Source organism: Indicator indicator, chromosome 1 (assembly GCF_027791375.1).
Source record: "Indicator indicator isolate 239-I01 chromosome 1, UM_Iind_1.1, whole genome shotgun sequence".
NCBI lineage: Eukaryota > Metazoa > Chordata > Aves > Piciformes > Indicatoridae > Indicator > Indicator indicator.
In genome coordinates, this window is record NC_072010.1 from 24,052,603 (window position 1) to 24,070,569 (window position 17,967).

At 38.4% G+C, this 17,967-nt stretch overlaps 1 protein-coding gene across 1 annotated transcript in view; it reads left to right on the forward strand.

Annotated features, from left to right (window-relative positions):
• Nucleotides 1–17,967, forward strand: part of B3GLCT (beta 3-glucosyltransferase) — a 52,902-nt gene that overhangs the window by 20,087 nt on the left and 14,848 nt on the right. Inside the window, exons 5-8 of the mRNA XM_054387087.1 lie at nt 5,811–5,887; nt 10,911–11,022; nt 13,177–13,313; nt 15,267–15,330. Of these exons, the coding sequence (XP_054243062.1) occupies nt 5,811–5,887; nt 10,911–11,022; nt 13,177–13,313; nt 15,267–15,330 (390 nt within the window). The remainder of the gene's footprint in view (nt 1–5,810; nt 5,888–10,910; nt 11,023–13,176; nt 13,314–15,266; nt 15,331–17,967) is intronic.

The window sequence follows — 17,967 nt, forward strand, 5'->3', positions numbered from 1 at the left end:
ATGTGGCAGTAGAGCAGAAATATGTGTGGGCATGAAAATCCTAATGGGATTCCCTACTTCCTACAGCAATAATTTTTCCACACTCCTCTCGCCCACATCAGTATTAATTTCCTCCCTGGTGCAGTACCCTTCCTAACTACTCCTTGTTCTGCCACTGGCCTGCACACTGAGCACTCTGCCTTTTACCTCCTGGTGGGCCATACTCACCTGGGAGCTGCATGTTGTACAGCTCTGGTTTTGACTTAAAACTCTAATACAAAATTTTACTTGCAAAGCGTTAGCCTAGAGAGATGATTTTTTTTTCAAGAGATTTGAATTGAAAGTGTACATAACTTGACTTTCTTTGTATTTAATAAAAATAAGAGGGGCGTACATCCCATGATATGAAATAGTTTGCTGTGAGGTTATTTGACCTATTTTTCATTTCCAGGTTCTTTGTTGTAAAGCAAAAAAAAAAAAAAAAAAAGAAGTCTTGGCCTTGGAGTGCCTAAACCAGATTCCTGGCTGTTTTAGACTTCATTTATCCAAACTTATCAAACCTGTTGTAATCAAAGCCATTCTAAATGCAATTTTAAATCCTTTAATGAAATCAGTCATGTGAACAGCCTTTGTTCTGCTCTTTCAGAGTCCTTTTTGGGATTGAAGCAAGCGTTCAGATAAAATGTGTGCAGAGAGGATTATGGCTTCAGTTGTTAAAAAAAAAATTGACTTCTGTAACATTTACAGAATATGAATGATGAAAAGATCAGTAAGTGGAAATATAAAGTAGTCACAGTGAGGCAGGAACATAGGCATGTTTATGGGAGAGGGATAAAATCTTTTGTAATCAGAGAGTTCTACCTCTGAGTACTTCTCCCTTGAGTAGGTTTTATTTCATATGGAATATCTACATTGCTTTAAAATGGTTTAAGTCACTCATTCATGTTTACATTAATCTTTAGAAGTAATTTGTCTATTTATTTTCTTTGTGTACTTAAAACATTTATTTCATGTGAAACTAATCTGTAATTCTGGTCACCAGTAGATGTCAGGATTGTGTTCATGCTTAAAAGCATATTCCATAGCAATGTGTTGAGTATTAACTAAAACTGTTCTTTTTAATTACCTAGGCTGTACTGAAGGCAGCATTTTGCTGTTTCAGTAAGATGGAAGACTTCTTTGTTAAAGCGTTGGAGAGGGGGGAAAAAAAAGTATAGTTAGATTGCTTGAATTTTAATGTATGTATGTTAAGCCATCACCATATTCCTATCTGAAATGATCTGTTCTCAAATGTTCCTGCTCATGTTTTGGCCATCTGTGAGAGACTGCTTTCAGGGAATTTGTAAACCATATCTTTCTTTTCTTTGCCAGTGGTACATGCATTTCTTTTCTGGGTGAATTAATATCCTCTGAAGTTCTTCCTAACTTTCTACTTCCACATCTGATTTCAGATGCTGGAGCGAAGCTAGCTGAAGTTTTACTGTCCAAAAGCCTCTTTAAATATTTCTCTGTTACTGTTTGAAACTATTTCCCATAATGAATTCTGACATCCATATCTCACTTTAAAGAGATTTTTAAATACTATCAGGCTAGCGTGGAAACACCTCTGAAAATGTGTCTAGGTTTTCCTTGGGCTGTATAGTACTTCTCTCTTGTTTTATTCCCTGTTAGATGTATTAATAATGTTGTACAAGTTATAGTGGAAGGATTGCTTATTCACTGCAACTGAGTGGTTTTTAAACTCATGTGTGTTCAGGTGGAATACTCATAGGACTTAATTTGCTTCAGGTCTTTCAAAATGAATACCATAAATGCAGTGCAATCCATAATGTATCTGTTGCTTCAACTTTCAGGTTACTTGCTCTAATTCTAGATTCTAATCTCAAAACCCTGTTTCCTCCTCTTTCTCCTGTCATGGTTTCTGTACCATGGAAGCTGCTTTCCAGTTGGGACTGATCAGATGACTCATTTTTTGATATTGCCATTTTAACAAGGTTTAACTGATTAAGTGAAGTGTTGGGCTACATTCTCTCATGCCCTTCTGTTTACATGTCTATAACAGTTCACCTTTATGGCAAGGTTTTGCCACAGTATCAAGATCAAGCCTGGTTTTTTAGTTAGAAAATGTGTGTTCCATGCATAACTTCCTATTATTTCCTCGTGTTATTAGATCTCGTGTCCTTTTTCTGTATGTGTAAAATTTTACTGTGCAATCTGTTTCCTTCCTAGCAACAACGTTTTTTTTCTTCTGCAAGGATTTATTCATGTCAAATAAATCCTGTAGCCTCATGAAATGTGCTTATCAGCTTAGCTCTTTAAATGCTTATTCCTTAAGATGTAGAATTTTTTTTTTGCTGTGTAGTGCACAGTTTTTCTTGACTTTGTTTATGAAAAACAAAGCTCTTTGGCATAACTTCTTCATTAGCTTTCCATCAGTTTTCCTTTTTGTAGAACAAAGATCAGATGCTAGTCTGTACCAGAGCTGTTGGGGAAGATATTTTCATGTCATCTGTGGTATTAATTTTGTGTGCCACGCTACTTGGCCAATGTCTTGCTAGTCTTTGATCAGCAGGGCTCTTTCCACAGCAAAATGATAAATTTGGCACATGACTGGCAGTGGACTGTGTGAAGCTATCTTGCTGAGATGACAAGTCTGCGCTTCTCTGTGGTGAGGACAGAGATGCTGATGAGGTAACTGCAACATCTGGCACATTCTCTGAAGTAATTACATCCCTGCTGGGGGACTCAAAAAAATTAGAGTAATTAGGGAACATGGTTCTGCAGTGAAAGAGGAGAAGACATTCCAGCCATTTTCAGTGGCCTCCTGAAACCACAGTAATCCTTAGCGAAAAGTTTTGAATATTGTAGCTCCCGATATGTGTTGCTCTTGATGTTTTTTTCTGTCTGTATTACTTCAGTCAGTTGGTAATACCAGTAAGTTCTAAAAGCCATGCAGTGTCCCTGGTTTATGAATAGAAAATGTTTGATACAGGATTTCTTTGTTCTTTTCTTCCCCTTGCCCACATTTTAAACAGTATTTTGCATTTTAGAGAACAAACACCTAAATATTACAATACTAGTTGAATTTTCTCCTAAATTTGCATACTGTTACTGTGCATAATTTAGGTTTCTTATTTAAAAGACACAAACCAAACTGATGGATTGCTTTGATATTTCAGACTTGAACTCATTTTCAGATTCCTCTATAAAGGTTATTTGGACCTTCATTTTATCTAACCATTCTTATCTCCCCCTTTGTTTTTGTTTTGCTTGGCTTCTATTTTTGTAGTATGTCATGCTTATACTTACATTCCATGACTGTCAATGAAACTTTCTCTCTCTTGTGTGAGTAGAACTTGTAGTGTGTGCATTTAAGTGGTCAATGTATGAAGTCCATATTTCCCCTTCCTTACTGATATTAACATCTGCACTTGCTTGTTTTCTGATTTACTACTTTCTCTGCTTACATAAATTGTTTGATATCAGTGTATTCTTGGTCATTTGGTTTCCTGTTGAGTCCATTTGCCTTCATAATGTTTAATTTAGCATTTGCATTTTAAAATGCAAATTTAAAATGATCATTTTGGGGCCTCAGTATTTGGGTGCTCAGCTTCACAGAATCACAGAAACATTCAAGTTGGAAAAGACCCTCAGGATCACCAAGTCCAACTGATAACCCTACTCTACAAGGTTCACCCCTAAACCACACCTCTAAACACATCCAGGGTTGGTGACTCAGCCACCTCCCCAGGCAGCCCCTTCCAGTGCCTGACCACTCTTTCTGTGAAAAGAATTTTTCATAATGTCCAGTCTAAACCTACCCAGTTGTAGCTTGAGGCCATTCCCTCTTTTTCTATCACTGATTATCTGTGAGAAGAGACCAGCACCAGCCTCTGTACAATGTCCTTTCAGGTGAAAAGCTTCTGAACTCTTGTCATGTTGACAGAGCTGAAACAGCTCTGGAATGAGGACAGAATGAATATACCCCAAAGCAGTGAATAACACACTCCACAGAATTGGAGGTTAAATAGTAATACTATTTACAAAACCAAACAAAAGTACAAAAGACACCAAGGTGAAACATTCAGAATCAGCCCTGGCTTAGCCCTGCCCCCGGCTAAGCTCCAAACCATGCTTTTTCTAGGCCTCAATGATGCATCAGAAAATATACTCCCAACCAGCCAAGCCTCTCCCCCACCCTATGCTTCACTGCCCACCCACCTGCTAGGATAAGCCCAGAGCAGGCATTAGCTACACAGCAAGAAATGGAGTCCCACCCACTAAGCCTCGCTCCCACAGCCAAACATGGCAGCAGGAGTCTTACGTCCGGAGCAGAGAGGCAGGAGAGATGACCGGATATAAGGAGATACAGGAAAAGGGAACAGAATAACATTACAATATCATGTGCCTCCCTCTTGGGACTCTCTAGATCTCTGGAGGACTGGACTTTTTTTATCTCTGTGGTTGTACAATTAATCCTTAACCTGCAACAATTCTAATTTGTTGAAAGGTTAAGTGCCTCTCAGTTCTAAAAATCAAACCTTTTGAAAGTGTTTCAGGAAAAGTGTGGAAAATAACTGTATAGTTTTGAAAACATTTCAGGGTTGCCTTGAATCAAATCAAGGTCATCTTGAAGGACTTTACAGATGTAACTGACTTCTGTTTTATCTTAGCTTTCCTCCAGCTTTTCTCTTGCCTTTTTAGTTTAACTGTTTGATCTCTGACTGTCTGATATGCTTCTCATTCTGCAAAGGTACCAGAATCCTTTTGGATTATAAATTAGGCTTTATTATCAGAAAAATTGATTTCATCCCATTAACTATTGAAACTATAGAAGTTACCTACACTGTAATGCAAGAAAGTGAATGTGATTGTCTTCCAATAATAGATATCCTGTAGATTTGTAGAAGTTGGATAATTACGCACTAATGAGGTCTTTTAAATGTTTTAGTAGTGTTGAATGGGCTCCTCTGGAGCCTTGTCTTGCATATCAGGTACTGCTTTTAATATGGCTGCTTTTCTCAGTCAAATGTGTGGTAACGGCAGTGGCTTTTTTATGTGGAAAATGAGACCTGTCACCTCACAGAGTTGACTTCTCAATGTCAGGGCAAAATATATGCAAGAACTTAGGAAGTTTAAAGTGTCTTAGGCAAAGATGCCTCTCTTAGCCACTTTTGCATTAATCTCTGCATACCTAATAGGATTTGAACAAAGCAATTTCACAAAGGTCTATCTTTACTAACTAGTAAGAGTAGCAAAAGGGCAAATATATATATAATATGAAAATATTTTCCTTTGTAGGAAGCTTCTTTGATTTTTCAAGAAGAAAAATGATAGCTCCTCGTTTTGATTTTTGTGTAAACCCATGGGGTTTTGACATGACGCTACTGTGATGGGTCAGAGTAAAGGCTGTTAGAATTCTCACATAAGATCTGTGTAATACGGTTGTCTGATGGAAAACTCCTTAGATTACCCTACATTATTTATAAGTCTTTATTTACAGCATGGGATTTTATGATACGGTAAAGAAATTAGTATGATTTATTGCTTAATTGATTACATAGGATCGATAAAAAGCATTTAACTTGAAGTGTATTAGCTTTATATCTAATAGAGAATTAAGAAAGCATGAGTTGGAAGAAGCACATTTCCCTAATTTGCAGGTCACCTTGGTTTGTATCACCAATCAATTCTGCAGGGCTACTTGCAGGTAAAAAGCAGTGAAGAGCTAAGTAGTCATTTCCAGTGTAAATTTTTCAAGATTTCTTTGGTGTTTAGGAAGAAAAATTGCATATACTTCAAGTTTAATGGGAATTTTTTTTTTTTTAAAGGAATTACCTACAGTTCTACTTACTCATCAGATGGATGTGCAGGAAGGTGCATGGACAATATTACCATTAATGAGAGAGTAAGTGTAATGAATGCTAGTTATTTTTAGAATTTTTTAACCAGGAATGTAAATCATAGTTACTCAGACTGCTTTTTTGAGAAGCAAAGATTTTAAATGAAAGTTGCAACTTTTTTACTTTCTCAGTCTACCTTTTTTGGGGGGGAGGGGAGATGGGGGAGTGTTACTAAGTAATTTTCTGTTAAATTTCATTAAATCAGAGAAAGTTATTTTAAACAGAAGAGAAACAATAATATAATGCAGCTGAACAAGGAAATTCTTCAGATTGTTACGGGTTTAAAAATTTTTAGTGAAGTATATTAGTTAAAAAAAACAAACAAAAAAAACCCAACAACCCATTTTAAAATTTATATTTTCCTATTAAGTCCCCACTTCTCACAGTGTAAGATGTAGGGTATTTTAGAACTTCTAACCTTTCAAATTACTTGGCTGAATGAAGTGCATAAATAATATTTCAAAAAGAGGTAATATCCATTTGAGGCTCCTGTCAGTTGTTTACAGTGTTTATAAGAGGTAGTATGCCTCTGTAATGAAAAGGTGTAAGTTTCAGCATCTTTTTAGAAGTTCATATGGCCAGTTTTCATCTTGGTGTGGTTAGAGAAGACAGGTCATCTCAAATATCTTCTCTTCTTGGCTTATGCAGGTGGCTCCAAGGAAGACATGCCACATACACATAACAGTTTGTTGCAAACAGTCAGGAAGCAATGATTCTTGTTTCAAAAAGTGCTACGGCTCAGTGGTGCTGAAGGCTTTCCTATGCCTAAATCTTGCATTTGAAATTGATGCCTCTTCAGCCTCTTGAGGTCTAATTTAATGAATATGATTTATTAAGGTTGGTCAGAAGGAGGTTTTGGGTTTGGTTAAGTTTTTGTGTCAGAGTGGCTGCAGGAGAGGCTGCTTTTCTTGCTGCTTTCTATTGCTTTTCCTGTGTGTAGAAACAGGAAAACAGTGCTTGTACAGGAGCTAGCTTTGAGATGCATGCGGACTGTGAAAAGAAGCAAAAGGAGAAGTAAAGTAAATTGAAAAACTGGAAGATGATGTTCCAACTATCAGTCAGCTTTCATTTTACTTCTTGGCTCTTGTTTCAATGACCTACTGGTTCCTCTTCTGAATTATTTGTGTCTCAGTGACAGGGTTTACAGATACAGCTCTTACAAGATAGCAAAGCTCAGAAGCCAAACTACAAGTGCTCATTTGTGTGATAAAGCAGAAGAAAATTCTTCAGAAATCTGAGAGAGGATCTTAAGTAGAGGATTTCCATCTTGAGAATTCTGGAATATGGATTTCCTTGTGTCTTCTGTTTCACTTATCACTTTTGGCAGAACGAAGACAGAGTAGATTAGAAGTATGTTGATGTTGCAAGGCTTGTACTGTTCAGTTTTCTGAATGGACAGAAGAGGAGGAAGGGAGAGCAGCCAATTCTGCAGCAGCTGATGGTGCCTGGCATAGTAATAAAAGATGTATTCTTGTTTGAAAACTGCTTTCCTTCATTCTGTGGTTGTCTGCATTTTTAATGAGGCCTCTAAACTGTAATGACAATTCTAAATTTTTAGTTCTCGGGCAAAGGTTACCTTGGACAAAAATACTTCCTTTCAGAAGATGTAATCATAAGACATCAATGGATCACTTATGACAGTAACTTTACTGTCTCCAGAAGGCCCACTACATTTCTTCGTAGTAACCATGTTAAATAAATAGAGATTAATTCTCTTTTTTAAATTATTAGACCGAAAATGGATGTTATCTGAGTATCTCCAATGGCTCTGTGCAATCTGAACTCCAAAGGTGTGTGCTATTAGCATCTACGTAAGACTCTCCGCAGGCCTTAAATACTTAGACTCAAAAATTCATTCTGTTTGCCCATCAAAAACTAGATGAACAGATCATTCTTTTTGTGAACTTGCATGTGCTGTATTCACAAGACACTCTAATTCTTTTTGTGGCAGTGAATGGTGCCACTGCCAGCTGGCAGCCAGTCACTAGTGGTGTTCCCCAGGGATCAGTGTTGGGCCTGATCCTATTCAATATCTTTATTGATGGTCTGGTTGAGGGGATTGAGTCCATCATCAGTAAGTTTGCAGACGACACGAAGCTGGGGGCAGGTGTTGATCTGTTAGAGGGTAGGAGGGCTCTGCAGAGGGACATGGACAGGCTCATCAGATGGGCAGAGTCCAATGGCATGAGATTTAACACAATCTAAGTGCTGGCTTCTACACAATGGCCACAACAACCCCATGCAGCACAACAGGCTGGGGACAGAGTGGCTGGAGAGCAGCCAGGCAGAAAGGGACCTGGGGGTACTTGTTGACAGTAGACTGAACGTGAGCCAGCAGTGTGCCCAGGTGGCCAAGAAGGCCAATGGCATCCTGGCCTGTAGCAGGAATAGTGTGGCCAGCAGCAGCAGGGAAGTCATTCTGCCCCTGTGCTCAGCACTGGTTAGGCCACACCTTGAGTACTGTGTCCAGTTCTGGGTCTCTCAGTTTAAGAAAGATGTTGAGTTGCTCAAACGTGTCCAGAGAAGGGCAACAAAGCTGGGGAGGGGTCTGGAGCACAAGCCCTATGAGGAGCAGCTGAGGGAGCTGGGGTTGTTTAGCCTGGAGAAGAGAAGGCTCAGGGGAGACCTTATTGCCATCTACAACTACCTGAAGGGAGGTTGTAGCCAGGTGGGAGTTGATCTCTTCCCTCAGGCAACCAGGAACAGAACAAGAGGACACAGTCTCAAGCTGCACTAGGGGAGGTTCAGGCTGGATGTTAGGAAGAAATTCTTCCCAGAAAGAGAGATTGGTCATTGGAATGGGCTGCCCAGGGGGGTGGTGGAATCACCTTCCCTGGAGGTGTTTAAAATAAGACTGGATGAGGCACTTAGTGCCATGGTTTAGTTGATTAGATGGTGTTGGGTGATAAGTTGGACTTGATCTTGAACGTCTTGTCCAACCTGGTTAATTCTGTGATTCATCTTCTTCCTGCCCTTCACCCACCTGCTTTTGTGTAAATCCAGGTATTTGTCCCCTAAAGTTCTAGCTAAGCACTAAAGCATAGGAGAAAAGCCTTTGGTTTTCACACGACATTGAATACCCTACAGACTTAAAAATGCGAGGATATCCAATACTCTTGTTTGGCAAGTTTTAGAAGAAACAGATGATGGTATCTTTTTTGCTTACCCAAATGGCAAAGATGTGCCCAGATTTGAGTAGCCAACAAGTACATATGTTTATGAAATGAAAGAATTAATGAATTGTGAGTTCTTCTGGTTGTTATAATTTAGCAGATTAAATATCATAGGAAGCACTGGATAATCAGATACCACTGCAAGATGCAGAGGGAAGGTAGCTTTATAGGAGGATGACTGTTGTGGTTCAACCCCAGCCAGCAGCTCAGCCCCACTTGCTGACTTCCTGCTGGTGGCCTAGGGAAGAGAATCAGAAGGATAAACGAGAAAAATGGTTAGTTGAGATAAAGTCAGTTTAATAGATAAAGCAAAAGCCACAAGCAAAGCAAAACAAGAAATTCATTCACCAGTCCCCACTGGCAGGCAAGTGAGTTCTGCCATCTCCAGGAAAGCAGGGCTTTAGCATACATGGTGGTTACTTGGGAAGACAAACACCATCACGTGGAACATCTCCCCTTCTTCCTTCTTCCCCCCACTTTATATGCTAAGCATGATGTTGTATAGTATGAAATACCCCTTTGGTCAGCTGGGATCAGCTGTCCCAGCTGTGTCCCCTCCCACCTCCTTGTGTACCCCCGGGCCACTCATCGGTAGGGTAGAGTGAGAAGCAGAAAAGGCCTTTACTCTGCATAAGCCCTGTTCAGTAGTAATGAAAACATCCCTGTGTGTTATCAACACAGTTTCCAGCACAAATCCAAAAGGTAGCCCCATACCAGCTACACTAAAAAAAATTAACTCTATCCCAGCCAAAACCAGCACAATGACTTGTGCCAATTGGGAAAAGACTGAACTGCTTTAGCAACCACCTGATGCTTCTAGCATCTGATTAAAAGACCTGCAGAGACAGGTATCATAGGTTCTAGCATAAGTATTTGTCAGATAGTGGGTTTGATTTTTTTGGTTTGGTTGGTTTCAGATTTTTTTGTTTGTTGGGGATTGTTTTTTTATTTTGTATGTTTTACATTGTTTTTTAATGTTATTCTTTAGGTTTTGTTTAGCTCTGTTTTGCTTTTTCATTGTTTTTCCTTTTGTTAGGCAAATGCAGTTCCCGAAAACATAAATGATCTTACTACCCTTTTGTGTTGTTGATTTTCATTGGTAATTTTATCAGTAGACAATGCTGTAGAGGAAGAAATCTGTGATGTTAGTAGATGCTAATTTTTTTATCCCTCTCCTCAGATGACTTAATTAAATTAATGTAAAAATTATGCAAAGGAAACTGAACAAGTGAAGATTGGGGCTTTTTTCCATTAGGATGTCATGAATTAATATGGCTTTGTTTTGTTAAGTAGTGAAATATTCAAGCTGGGAATAGTAAAGAAGTAAGGAATCTTGCATTGAGATTAGTGTCAGCTTTAAGGAAGGTAAGGGAGTCCCTTTGCTTTGTGTAGTTCCACAGTACTGGAATAGGTTGGGGATGATCAGTGTCAAACAGCTGTGAGAAAACCTGTCATTAGGCATTGTCATGGTTGTTGCAGTGGTGCTAGATGCCCCACAATGGGGCTTGTTGGAAGAAAGTTAAGATACAGAGGGGAAGGTAACTGTTCTCTATAAACTGCTGAATTCATAGGTGGCTATTAGACCTGTAGTACCTCAGCAATTCTGAGTGACTATTATATTTATGTATCTCTATTCCCTTCATTCTGGAATAACTGTTGCTCTATAGATAGCAGAGGCAGTATCTTTATCCATCTGCTGTAAACCTTTGATATATAATTCTAAGGTATTAGTAAAAGTCTCTGGTTTTGTGTAAATGAATAATGGATTGCGAAATATGTATATTTGGCAAATGTGGATTGTATTTATCATTCTCATAAGCCAGTTTATTAGTAAAATGTAAATTTCTTTTGTTAGCTTCTCTGTTACCTATGGTAGGAACTCCTCATGGATTTTCTTCTGTGAAGAAGATACAAGAATACAAGTTGTAAAGCTTCTAGAAACACTCAGAAGATTTGACGTGTCTAAGGTGAAATAAAAATTTAGATATTTAACACTCTGTTGAATGTCCTTGAATAGGTTTTTAGATGACACGTGGGATCATTTTAAGTACAAAATTATATACACAGAATTTTAGAATTCCTAGCTACAGAACAGTTTCTGCAGTCTAAAATTTAGTTTTATAACACTGCCTGGATTGCTTAGAGCTCCAAACACTGGAAAAGGTGTATCCACATAGCTTAAAATAGAGGGCTAGATTCCTGTTGCTGAGGCTCAGTGTGAGCAAGTATTTAACATGAAGCATTATGAGTGCCTCTCTAGCTGCTGAAGAACTGGTAGAATTGAGCAGGGGAAAGATTCCTCCTGTGGACAGCCTGAAAATGATGTAACATTAGTAAAAACATTAGTTTTGCTATGTGGTCCCTTCTCCCCATTTTCCTGACTGTAATCAGTTTTTATTATCATCAGACAGAAGGACTGATATTAGTTTGACTAGCTGTCTCTGATCTAATACAGGAGGATATTTTATTTGCATTCTGTTTCTACACTGTCTTAGAGATAAGTCAGTTTTCTTATCTGCTGGAAAAGAAACACCACCAAAAGATTTGCAGGACAAAAGAGAAAAGTCACCAAGGAACAAAATAAATTTGGCAATGCAACTGGCATAAAATGGGTTAATATTTTGAATTTTCAGTGTTCAGAAAAAAGTCCAGCTTGTTGTCCTTCCTTTGTCTGGAATAAAAGAAGCCAAAATCTCCTGTGTGAAATATGTTTTGTCACTTTATTGTTACCTTGGCCAAGCATTGAACTCTGCTTCAGGTCTCACTATAGTATATTTACTTCTTTTGCAAGCACATGGCCTTGTAATGTTTTCTCACAGCTCTTTTCTGAAATGGTAATAAAGATAATTCAAAGAACTTACATTTTTAAACACTCAGCCTTCAAAATGACTGAGTGAATATATTCAGGCTTTTGGAATATCCATTTATTTCTGTTTCAGAAACACCTACTCCTAACTGATGTTCTCAGAATAGAGACATAAAAATTTTTGTTCTAGATGCTGCTCTTAGGCCAGTTTTAACCTCTCCTTTGCATTACATGTAAAGTGTATTACAGTAACAAATTATCTTCCAATCTCCATTAAAAGCAAAATATGTTTTGCTTTTCTATATAGTACTCACCTTCTTAGTGTAAGAGTCCATAACCAATTCCTTTATATACAGTAGTAGTACATCAGGCACAAAATTTGCGTTAGCCCAGAATGAGCTCATTAATTATTCATTTTAAAATGCCAGCTGTTTGCATATTGAGAAGCCAGTATACATTAATCATCATAAAAGGTCTGCAAGGGCATGTGAATGGTTGATGAATCTGCATCTTTTTAAACTGGATATGTAGAGATTACTAACAGAAGTATTGAGATTGATGTGAATGTAATGTTGAGTGAGAACAGATGTGTGAAAGCATCCTAGGGGACTGTGGAGAACATTTAAGAGAATGGCCTTCACTGGTAACTTGGAACATTGGCTGCAGTAAAACTCAAAACCAGTGAGGACTATCTGATTTCTATAAAAGACTTCAAAGCAAGCACTTGGATGTGAGTTTTATCTGAAGATCAAGAAATGCATCCCTTTTTACTGTGAGGGTGACTGAGCATTGGTACAGGTTGCCCAAAGAGGTGGTAAAGTCTCCATCCTTGTAGGTAACTCAAAAGCTGTCTAAACATGGTCCATGCCAATCTACTGTACAGGTGGCCCTGTTTGAACAGGGGAATTTAGACCAGATCATCCCAAAAGGTCCCTTCCAACCTCAACCCCTCTGTGATTCTGTGTTTCAACAGCAGATTCATTCAACCTGTGCTTTCATAATGGAAGACAGAAGCAAGGTTAAACCAAATGGTGGGCACCCCTTCTCTTCCTGTCATTGTAAGAGGATGATAGACTGCAGCCCCAAAGAATCCAGGTGCCTATGCTGGAGTTTAAAAATACAGTGTATATTTGAAACCAGAGGACTGCCTCTAGTTTGATTTCTTAGAGAATACCATTTTTGTCTGGATTAGTGTGAACAATACACTTCCCTTGTTTTTGTTTCCAGGTTTGCTTTATGCATCATGAACGCAGTCATCATCTTCACTAAAAGGATGCTGTAGATGAACAAAATTGTTTCCTATATTCCTTTACAGGAGTGGTTTTTAGGTAAAGCATTATATGATGAAGAATCTACAATAATCCACCATTATGCCTTTGCTGAAAATCCTACAGTCTTTAAATTTCCAGATTTTGCTGCTGGCTGGGCACTCAGCATTCCACTTGTTAACAAGTAAGAAATTAATTTTTAATCACTCTAGTTTATTGGTAGTAATTAAGCGTGTTTCATTTATACCATTTTTCTAGATGCTAATCAGTATTATTTTAACTAGTTGTGCTTTTCATATGGTTTTATTTTCTATAAAGGAGGAAGGTGTTCCTGCAGTTCAGTTGAAGGTCTTGTTGCACATCCTGTGGATACATAAACTCAAATTCTGATTTTGAACTGTTTGAATGGAAGCTGCTGATGGCAGCTTAGCTATGGCAAACTCTTAGAATGTACTGATGGATTTGACTGCAGAGCCTATACTGAGCTTTTGCTGCTGCCACTTACCAGCATTAGAATCATAGAATCAGTCAGGGTTGGAAGGGACCACAAGGATCATCTAGTTCCAACCCCTCTGCCATGGCCAGGGACACCTCACACTACATCAGGATGGCCAGAGCCTCATCCAGCCTGACCTTAAACACCTCCAGGGATAGGGCCCCAACCACCTCCCTGGACAACCCATTCCAGGCTCTCACCACTCTCATGGGGAAGAACTTCTTCCTCACTTCCAGCCTGAATCTTCCCACTTCCAGCTTTATTCCATTCCCCCTAGTCCTATCACTACCTGATAGCCTAAAAAGTCCCTCCCCAGCTTTCTTGTAGGCCCCCTTCAGATACTGGAAGGCCACAGTAAGGCCACCTGGGAGCCTTCTTTTCTAAAGACTGAACAGCCCAAACTCTTTCAGTCTGTCCTCATAGGAGAGGTGCTCCAGCCCTCTGATCATCCTCATGGCCCTTCTCTGGACACATTCCAGCACCTTCAGATCCTTCTTGTAATAGGGGCTCCAGAACTGGATGCAGTACTCCAGGTGGGGTCTCACCAGAGCTGAGTAGAGGAGGAGAATCACCTCCCTTGACCTGCTGGCCACACTTCTCTTGATGAAGCCCAGGATCTGGTTGGCTTTCTGGGCTGCAAGTGCACACTGACAGCTCATGTTGAGCTTCTCGTCCACCAGCACCCCCAAGTCCCTCTCTTCAAGGATGCATTCATGCTGATGCTTTGAGAATCTAAAATGATTAGCAAGACACTCAACCAGGCACAGCTAGCTCTGGGTATTCCTACACAGACTTGTGCTCCCACTATAAGCTAACCCAGAAAATACTGCTTCGATGAAATTACATTTATTCCTTGTTCTACACATTCCAGTCATTATAAGCAGACACAGAAGAATTCATTATTAGGCGAGGGCATAGAAAGAGACTTCTTTACCATTGCTGTGCATGTGATTTATTTTCCTTTGCTTTCCCTATGTAAAATCTAATGTCACGTCAGATAGTTAATAGTTGTCCAGTACTAGTCATTCAACTAGCAGAGCTGAATTTAAAAAATGTATTATCCCCTATACAGCAATTTTATTCCTGCATCTTAAAGTGTAAGTGTTACTTGTCTTATAGAAATACTTATTTCTGATTAGAGGCTTAATTTTTAAATGAGATTTGAAAAGTTATTAATTTCAGAAGTTGAAGGCAGCTTGTTGTAGCAAGGGTTGATATTTTCATAAATTGAAAGTGTATATACACAAAAAATTGAAAGTGGAATACACAAAAAGGGAACATTGTCTGAAGCATCTGTTTGAGATGCTGATCGATATTAAGCTTCAAGCTGATGCTTTTAATCTGTAGAAAATATTATGACAGACTCCATCTACTTCAGATGAGAATTTTCTGGAAGAATGTACTGAAAAGTAATACTAACGTCATCACACTGCTCAGTTGAAGGAAGAAAAAAGGCTATGATAAAGGAATATAAGTTTCTTCTTGTGGCAATAAATACAGAAGTGTGATTTACTTATTTTTTCTCCCCCTTTTGAGATGCTCAGTAATGCCAGCCACACTTTGCTGGAGATACTAGTGACTGATTTTTGGTTTTAAGTCATGGGCTTTTTTGAGTAAATTTCTTCATCTTTGATTATATAGGCTTGCAAAGAAGTTGAAAAGTGAACCACTCAAGTCAGACTTTACAATAGATTTAAAGCATGAGGTAAGCAGTGATATATGAAAGAGAAAATTGTCTCAAGTCTGGTTTTTTTGAATGGTAATAAATGATAATGGAAGTAGATTTTTCACAGACATTGCTAAAAAGTTTGACTCTAATGGCATGTTTGATTTCTTTCTCTTTGTTTAGAGTATTATACTACTTTATATTTCAAACATAGAATTCATTAATAAAATTGTGTGTTCAATACATACATGGTTGTGTACGTTGAGGTGTCTTCTAAGGCTTGCTTTTTAAAGAAGGTGAGAGACTGCCGATTTGTGAAGCACAAGCTGACACAACTAGTAGCTCAGGTACTTTCTGAAGTCAGAACCTTAACCGCTAAGTGTGATGGATTTGGGATTAAATAGTCTGAGGAATCTGACTGTTGTGTAAAGGATCAACCATGCAACTTGCAACATGGAAGTCTGGATTTTTATTTTTACATCTAGTTTGCAACAGTTTTAGAAGGTAGTCACTAGTTCTGTCAGTGTATGAGTAGTCTGTGAAAGGAACATGAGATAAAAGGAATGTGATGATCTGAAAGAATATTGATACTACGCTTTCTGAAGCTTTTTTCCTGCCTTCAAAATATTTGTATTGTCACCAAATGAAACTCCTGAACCAAGCTGGAAGGGGAGGACTAATCTGGAATAAGATTGCTGATTTAGGGCTGGAATTGAGTAATGCTGAATTTGTTTTCGGTTTTTTTTTAACTGCAGAAAGTCAGCTATAAATTGTAGTACTGGCCCAGAAAAAAAGCCAACAAAACCAACCAAAGAAAACTCCAACTGACCTGCTGCTGTTCCAGATCTTTATTCTGTAATGGTTATAAGCCTCCTCATTTCTGATATAAATCTACAGGATATTTCCAGAGTATAAATTGGTAGCATATATAAATGAATCTGGGTTTGTGCCAACACTGTTCTTTCACATAGTTTCCTGTTATTTCTCAAGTGCAATTGGACCCCTTTCAGCTTTCCCTGTTGCTACATGAAGCAAGCCGACTGCTATTCCTTTCCTCTTGTTAATTTTTCTAAATCCAAGTATTCAGGTCTAGCTCGGCACTGACAGAGCCTCTAAATGCGGTGTCATAAAAATAATAATAAATCATTTAGCAGACATTTCTTTTATGTGCCACAGATTACTTAATGAAAAACAATTGATCACTTGACTGGCAAAATGACTTCCATCCACTTCTTATTCTGTTAGCAGTGCTTTGCATATGCTTCATTTCAGATTGATTGCCACTGATAACCTACTTCAGCCCTGTAGTTGTTCTTTCTCCACTGTCTCATGTCTCTCTAGAGAAAGTTCCATTCCCCCACATTTATTTTATGAATCACCATCTTCGTCTTAAGTCATTTCTATCTCTACATCCCTCTTGTGTGAATCAAGATTAAAAACAAATCAAGGGATATAATCTGTTGTCTGTGGTCTTTAATGATTGTGTGCAATGTCTAAATTCATGAAGTATGCTAAAATTTTTAACAAATGGTTTAGTTTTATAGAGTCCTACTAAAACATGCCTCTAGTATTTGGTATTTTACTATGCTCTTTATCAGTTTGTTTTCACCTTAACACTTCCAATTCTCTATTTCTTATATCTGTAACATTTACACCCCTTTCCATCTGGAAGGCCTGTCTTAGCTGTACCAATATGGTAAAAGGTTTTCATCACGTTGTTGCTCATTTGTAGATTGTTCAATTACAGAAGTCTTAAAAACAATGTATAGCATAGTCCTTGATACTTATATTCACAACTGGAAGTGTGGTTTTGTATATCTAACATTAGATTCAAACTAGAACCTAAGACCATTTTCTGTCTTTTTATTGTAAACCCATTTCCATTGTTTTAAAAACAGTCTGTCATCTGATCAACCCAAAATGACATTCTGACCTCACTTCTGAAATATGTTAGCTTCACACCATTCTAAGGCTTTCTGTTGAAGATTTCATTATCCAGTGGCAAATTATGAACTTTCATAAATAATTCATGTTAAGTTACAATTGTTAAATACTCCTTCTGCTGCAGGAGCATTGCTGCTTTGTTGATTCATGTGGCAGACATTCATTCAGAATAACTGAATTGTAAAACAATACAATCTTATTAAAATGTATTGAAATCTCTTTAGAAATACCATCCCTTTCTGTTGTGCTACAAGGCAGGGTTAAGAACCACTTACGTGCTGTAACGTGAATTTGGTGACAAGGCAAAAAGCTAACATTGGAGATCAGTGTGTGTTTGTTTGCTGCTCCTTATCACAAGCATATTGGTCTTAAATGTCACACATATTTTCTTCCCTATAGAGTGGTCCTTCCATTTGGTACCTTGTTGAACTCATCTGTAATGCAAAAATCATCTGCATTTTCACAACAGTTGTATAGCGCAGTTGCTCACAACTGGCTGACTGATCCCTGAGCAGCAACCTGCCCCTCCCAGCCAACTTTCCTCAGTTTATATACTGAGCATGATGTTCTGTGGTGTTTGGCTAGTTAAGGTCAACTGTCCCAGCTATGCTGCCACCAAACTTCTTGTGCACCTGCTTGCTGGCAGAGCATGGGAAAATGAAAAGTCCTTGACTTAGAATAAGCACTGCTTATCAACAACTAAAACATCAATGTGTTATCAACATTATTCTC